Source organism: Oncorhynchus tshawytscha, linkage group LG08, assembly GCF_018296145.1.
Source record: "Oncorhynchus tshawytscha isolate Ot180627B linkage group LG08, Otsh_v2.0, whole genome shotgun sequence".
Classification (NCBI taxonomy): Eukaryota; Metazoa; Chordata; class Actinopteri; order Salmoniformes; family Salmonidae; genus Oncorhynchus; species Oncorhynchus tshawytscha.
The window spans coordinates 87691584-87699083 of NC_056436.1; the positions used below are offsets into that span (position 1 = coordinate 87691584).

At 50.5% G+C, this 7500-nt stretch overlaps 1 protein-coding gene across 1 annotated transcript in view; it reads right to left on the reverse strand.

Annotated features, from left to right (window-relative positions):
• The window catches only part of LOC121847038 (netrin receptor UNC5A-like), a 275293-nt gene that overhangs the window by 191017 nt on the left and 76776 nt on the right, over positions 1-7500 (reverse strand). The window contains exon 5 of the mRNA XM_042326336.1: positions 838-1018. Coding sequence (XP_042182270.1) covers positions 838-1018 — 181 coding nt within the window. The remainder of the gene's footprint in view (positions 1-837; positions 1019-7500) is intronic.

The following is a 7500-nucleotide window of genomic DNA, read 5'->3' on the forward strand; positions in this document are numbered from 1 at the left end:
CATAATCAAAACTCTCAGCAGAACTCTTGTTTCTTTGGATCTGCTCTGAAGCTCCCAATCGTAGGTCACCAAACCTTTGGACAAAGCATTAACCCCTGTCTACCCTAGTGTGTGTGTGTGTGTGTGTGTGTGTGTGTGTGTGTGTGTGTGTGTGTGTGTGTGTGTGTGTGTGTGTGTGTGTGTGTGTGTGCGTGAGTGTGTGTGTGTGTGTGTGTGTGTGTGTGTGTGTGTGTGTGTGTGTGTGTGTGTGTGTGTGTGTGTGTGTGTGTGTGTGTGTGTGTGTGCGTGAGTGTGCGTGAGTGTGTGTGTACATGTATGTGTGTGTGTACATGTATGTGTGTGTGTACATATATGTGTGTGTGTGTGTGTACGTATCTCTGTGAGTACATATATGTGTGTGTGTGTACGTATCTCTGTGAGTACATATATGTGTGTGTGTGTGTGTACGTATCTCTGTGAGTACATATATGTGTGTGTGTGTACGTATCTCTGTGAGTACATCCATATCTGTGTGTGTGTTCGTATCTCTGTGAGTACATATCTGTGTGTGTGTTCGTATCTCTGTGAGTACATCCATATCTGTGTGTGTGTCCGTATCTCTGTGAGTACATATCTGTGTGTGTGTCCGTATCTCTGTGAGTACATCCATATCTGTTTGTGTGTTCGTATCTCTGTGAGTACATCCATATCTGTGTGTGTGTTCGTATCTCTGTGAGTACATCCATATCTGTGTGTGTGTTCGTATCTCTGTGAGTACATCCATATCTGTGTGTGTGTTCGTATCTCTGTGAGTACATCCATATCTGTGTGTGTGTACGTATCTCTGTGAGTACATACCGTAGACCAGAACGGTGGCGGGGGAGCTCTTGCGTCGAGCCACAATGTTCTTGGCCACGCAGGTGTAGTTGGCCGTGTCCGCCAGCCTGGCCTGTTTGATGATCAGATTACGGTCTGCAGTCACCAAGAAGTTGGGCTCGCTTACCGGGTCGATCACATACTCGTTCCTCTGCCACTCCACCTGAAATAACAGACCTGGAAGCTTCAAACAAACTGTGTGTTTTCATGTTCACAACCAGGGACAGACAGAGGGACGTCCCTGTCCCTGTCCCTGTCCCCGAGGACGATGGGTCCACTGGTGACATGACATTATTACAGACACAGACAGAGGGACGTCCCTGTCCCTGTCCCCGTCCCCGAGGACGATGGGTCCACTGGTGAGATGACATTATTACAGACACAGACAGAGGGACGTCCCTGTCCCTGTCCCCGTCCCTGAGGACGATGGGTCCACTGGTGAGATGACATTTTTACAGACACAGACAGAGGGACGTCCCTGTCCCTGTCCCCGTCCCCGAGGACGATGGGTCCACTGGTGAGATGACATTATTACAGACACAGACAGAGGGACGTCCCTGTCCCCGGCCCAGAGGACGATGGGTCCGCTGGTGAGACATTATTACAGACACAGACAGAGGGACGTCCCTGTCCCTGTCCCCGGCCCTGAGGACGATGGGTCCACTGGTGAGACATTATTACAGACACAGACAGAGGGACGTCCCTGTCCCCGGCCCAGAGGACGATGGGTCCGCTGGGGAGACATTATTACAGACACAGACAGAGGGACGTCCCTGTCCCCGGCCCAGAGGACGATGGGTCCGCTGGTGAGACATTATTACAGACACAGACAGAGGGACGTCCCTGTCCCTGTCCCCGGCCCTGAGGACGATAGGCCCGCTGGGGAGACATTATTACAGACACAGACAGGGGGAAGGTATTCAGTTAAATCCTTTCAGAGGAGATTGTGGTGTCTAGACGTGTCTCTATAAAGCAGTGTCCAGTCTAATCCCTGTGAGAGTAGCTATGTCTCTGTCAGGTTATGTCCAGTCTAATCCCTGTGAGAGTAGCTATGTCTCTGTCAGGTTATGTCCAGTCTAATCCCTGTGAGAGTAGCTATGTCTCTGTCAGGTTATGTCCAGTCTAATCCCTGTGAGAGTAGCTATGTCTCTGTCAGGTTATGTCCAGTCTAATCCCTGTGAGAGTAGCTATGTCTCTGTCAGGTTATGTCCAGTCTAATCCCTGTGAGAGTAGCTATGTCCCTGTCAGGTTATGTCCAGTCTAATCCCTGTGAGAGTAGCTATGTCTCTCTCCGGTTTCCTCTGCAGTCCGTGTGACTTGTCAGATCTTTTCTGTCTGTTTCTCTGCTACTCTCTGTCCGTGTGCTGTGTCCTCCTGACCACCTCCGGTCCTATTGCTACTGTGACGGTCCCTGAACCTTGTTGTCTCCAACAGAACCGATGTTCTGTCTCTGCTGTTGGACAGGGGCTAGCTTTCCTCACATGCTCCCAGCTGCTCCTACACAAACCTGGCAGAGCAGAATGACATTGCTGTTACATCCTGTCCTCTGGCTAGCTATTGAGTGGCTGTAACAAACATACTGTTCTCTAGCTAGCTAGCTTGTTGTTGTTTAGAGTCCCAGAACTCTAATGGAGTGGCTCTAACAACCATAATGTTCTCTGGCTAGCTAGCTTGTTGTTGTTTAGAGTCCCAGAACTCTAATGGAGTGGCTCTAACAACCATAATGTTCTCTGGCTAGCTAGCTTGTTGTTGTTTAGAGTCCCAGAACTCTAATGGAGTGGCTCTAACAACCATACTGTTCTCTGGCTAGCTAGCTCGATGTTGTTTAGAGTCCCAGAACTCTAATGGAGTGGCTCTAACAACCATACTGTTCTCTGGCTAGCTAGCTTGATGTTGTTTAGAGTCCCAGAACTCTAATGGAGTGGCTCTAACAACCATACTGTTCTCTGGCTAGCTAGCTTGATGCCATATCCTGTTGGACAGTGTCTGGCTTTTTCTGCTGTTGATCCATGCAGTGTCTGAAATGGCACCCTATTCCATATATAGCGCCCTACTTTTGACCAGGGCCCAAAGTAGTGCCCTACTTTTGACCAGGGCCCATAGTAGTGCCCTACTTTTGACCAGAGCCCATAGTAGTGCCCTACTTTTGACCAGAGCCCAGAGTAGTGCACTATGTAGGGAATAGGGTGCCAATTATGAACACCTCTGACTGTCCCTGTACTATTAAAAAAATATTCTGGTTATTCTGCTACTGGTTTCTACGCTGTCCCACGGACAGTGGTCCCTAAGTGTCCCACGGACAGTGGTCCCTAAGTGTCCCATGGACAGTGGTCCCTAACTTGTCCCACGGACAGTGGTCCCTAAGTGTCCCACGGACATTGGTCCCTAACTTGTCCCACAGACAGTGGTCCCTAAGTGTCCCACAGACAGTGGTCCCTAAGTGTCCCATGGACAGTGGTCCCTAACTTGTCCCACGGACAGTGGTCCCTAAGTGTCCCATGGACAGTGGTCCCTAAGTGTCCCACGGACAGTGGTCCCTAAGTGTCCCACGGACAGTGGTCCCTAAGTGTCCCACGGACAGTGGTCCCTAAGTGTCCCATGGACAGTGGTCCCTAAGTGTCCCATGGACAGTGGTCCCTAAGTGTCCCACAGACAGTGGTCCCTAAGTGTCCCACGGACAGTGGTCCCTAAGTGTCCCACGGACAGTGGTCCCTAAGTTGTCCCACGGACAGTGGTCCCTAACTTGTCCCACAGACAGTGGTCCCTAAGTTGTCCCACAGACAGTGGAGCTAGCTATTCTTCTACTGGTCTGTGCTGTGTGATTACCTATCATAGATTCTTGTGCTAGTACAATGTAACAATGTATTCCAATACTGTTTCAGAGTAGCTAGCTGTTCCAGGTAGTTAGTCCCTGTGCTGTCTGAGTAGTTGGGGATGAACCTGCAGATTTGCCAGTAAGTACTAAGGCATGACAGCCCCAGCCCTGAAAGCCCCAGTCCTGAGAGCCCCAGTCCTGAGAACCAGCCCTGGAAGCCCCAGTCCTGAGAGCCCCAGCCCTGAAAGCCCCAGCCCTGAAAGCCCAGTCCTGAGAGCCCCAGTCCTGAGAACCAGCCCTGAGACCCAGCCCTGAGGGATGAGACTCAACACTGTGATATACTGCCTCCCTCCCTATGATGAAAAAGTGATCCGAAATCAATAAGGGATAATAATTAGAGATATAATTATTGGAAGGCAGGGTCCTCTCTACCACTCCTTGAAGAAGAGGATGAAGCTTATTGGAAGGCAGGGTCCTCTCGACCACTCCTTGAAGAAGAGGATGAAGCTTATTGGAAGGCAGGGACCTCTCTACCACTCCTTGAAGAAGAGGATGAAGCTTATTGGAAGGCAGGGACCTCTCTACCACTCCTTGAAGAAGAGGATGAAGCTTATTGGAAGGCAGGGACCTCTCTACCACTCCTTGAAGAGGAGGATGAAGCTTATTGGAAGGCAGGGACCTCTCTACCACTCCTTGAAGAGGAGGATGAAGCTTATTGGAAGGCAGGGTCCTCTCTACCACTCCTTGAAGAGGAGGATGAAGCTTATTGGAAGGCAGTGACCTCTCTACAACTCCTTGAAGAGGAGGATGAAGCTTATTGGAAGGCAGGGACCTCTCTACCACTCCTTGAAGAGGAGGATGACGCTTATTGGAAGGCAGGGTCCTCTCTACCACTCCTTGAAGAGGAGAATGAAGCTTATTGGAAGGCAGGGTCCTCTCTACCACTCCTTGAAGAGGAGGATGAAGCTTATTGGAAGGCAGGGACCTCTCTACCACTCCTTGAAGAAGAGGATGAAGCTTATTGGAAGGCAGGGACCTCTCTACCACTCCTTGAAGAGGAGGATGAAGCTTATTGGAAGGCAGGGACCTCTCTACCACTCCTTGAAGAGGAGGATGAAGCTTATTGGAAGGATGGGTCCTCTCTACCACTCCTTGAAGAAGAGGATGAAGCTTATTTGAAGGCAGGGACCTCTCTACCACTCCTTGAAGAGGAGGATGAAGCTTATTGGAAGGCAGGGACCTCTCTACCACTCCTTGAAGAGGAGGATGAAGCTTATTGGAAGGCAGGGACCTCTCTACCACTCCTAGAAGAGGAGGATGAAGCTTATTGGAAGGCAGGGACCTCTCTACCACTCCTTGAAGAGGAGGATGAAGCTTATTGGAAGGCAGGGACCTCTCTACCACTCCTTGAAGAGGAGGATGAAGCTTATTGGAAGGCAGGGACCTCTCTACCCCTCCTTGAAGAGGAGGATGAAGCTCATTGGAAGGCAGGGACCTCTCTACCACTCCTTGAAGAGGAGGATGAAGCTTATTGGAAGGCAGGGACCTCTCTACCACTCCTTGAAGAGGAGGATGAAGCTTATTGGAAGGCAGGGTCCTCTCTACCACTCCTTGAAGAGGAGGATGAAGCTCATTGGAAGGCAGTGACCTCTCTACCACTCCTTGAAGAGGAGGATGAAGCTTATTGGAAGGCAGGGACCTCTCTACCACTCCTTGAAGAGGAGGATGAAGCTTATTGGAAGGCAGGGACCTCTCTACCACTCCTTGAAGAGGAGGATGAAGCTTATTGGAAGGCAGGGACCTCTCTACCACTCCTTGAAGAGGAGGATGAAGCTTATTGGAAGGCAGGGACCTCTCTACCACTCCTTGAAGAGGAGGATGAAGCTTATTGGAAGGCAGGGACCTCTCTACCACTCCTTGAAGAGGAGGATGAAGCTTATTGGAAGGCAGGGACCTCTCTACCACTCCTTGAAGAGGAGGATGAAGCTTATTGGAAGGCAGGGACCTCTCTAACCCTCCTTGAAGACGAGGATGAAGCTCATTGGAAGGCAGTGACCTCTCTACCACTCCTTGAAGAGGAGGATGAAGCTTATTGGAAGGCAGGGACCTCTCTACCACTCCTTGAAGAGGAGGATGAAGCTTATTGGAAGGAAGGGACCTCTCTACCACTCCTTGAAGAGGAGGATGAAGCTTATTGGAAGGCAGGGACCTCTCTACCACTCCTTGAAGAGGAGGATGAAGCTTATTGGAAGGCAGGGACCTCTCTACCACTCCTTGAAGAGGAGGATGAAGCTCATTGGAAGGCAGGGACCTCTCTACCACTCCTTGAAGAGGAGGATGAAGCTTATTGGAAGGCAGGGACCTCTCTACCACTCCTTGAAGAGGAGGATGAAGCTTATTGGAAGGCAGGGACCTCTCTACCACTCCTTGAAGAGGAGGATGAAGCTTATTGGAAGGCAGGGTCCTCTCTACCACTCCTTGAAGAGGAGGATGAAGCTCATTGGAAGGCAGGGACCTCTCTACCACTCCTTGAAGAGGAGGATGAAGCTTATTGGAAGGCAGGGACCTCTCTACCACTCCTTGAAGAAGAGGATGAAGCTTATTGGAAGGCAGGGACCTCTCTACCACTCCTTGAAGAGGAGGATGAAGCTTATTGGAAGGCAGGGACCTCTCTACCACTCCTTGAAGAGGAGGATGAAGCTTATTGGAAGGCAGGGACCTCTCTACCACTCCTTGAAGAGGAGGATGAAGCTTATTGGAAGGCAGGGTCCTCTCTACCACTCCTTGAAGAGGAGGATGAAGCTTATTGGAAGGCAGGGACCTCTCTACCACTCCTTGAAGAGGAGGATGAAGCTTATTGGAAGGCAGGGACCTCTCTACCACTCCTTGAAGAGGAGGATGAAGCTTATTGGAAGGCAGGGTCCTCTCTACCACTCCTTGAAGAGGAGGATGAAGCTTATTGGAAGGCAGGGACCTCTCTACCACTCCTTGAAGAGGAGGACGAAGCTTATTGGAAGGCAGGGACCTCTCTACCACTCCTTGAAGAGGAGGATGAAGCTTATTGGAAGGCAGGGTCCTCTCTACCACTCCTTGAAGAGGAGGATGAAGCTTATTGGAAGGCAGGGACCTCTCTACCACTCCTTGAAGAGGAGGATGAAGGTTATTGGAAGGCAGGGACCTCTCTACCACTCCTTGAAGAAGAGGATGAAGCTTATTGGAAGGCAGGGACCTCTCTACCACTCCTTGAAGAGGAGGATGAAGCTTATTGGAAGGCAGGGACCTCTCTACCACTCCTTGAAGAGGAGGATGAAGCTTATTGGAAGGCAGGGACCTCTCTACCACTCCTTGAAGAGGAGGATGAAGCTTATTGGAAGGCAGGGACCTCTCTACCACTCCTTGAAGAGGAGGATGAAGCTCATTGGAAGGCAGGGACCTCTCTACCACTCCTTGAAGAGGAGGATGAAGCTTATTGGAAGGCAGGGACCTCTCTACCACTCCTTGAAGAGGAGGATGAAGCTTATTGGAAGGCAGGGACCTCTCTACCACTCCTTGAAGAGGAGGATGAAGGTTATTGGAAGGCAGGGACCTCTCTACCACTCCTTGAAGAGGAGGATGAAGCTTATTGGAAGGCAGGGACCTCTCTACCACTCCTTGAAGAGGAGGATTAAGCTTATTGGAAGGCAGGGACCTCTCTACCACTCCTTGAAGAGGAGGATGAAGCTTATTGGAAGGCAGGGACCTCTCTACCACTCCTTGAAGAGGAGGATGAAGCTTATCGGAAGGCAGGGACCTCTCTACCACTCCTTGAAGAGGATGATGAAGCTTATTGG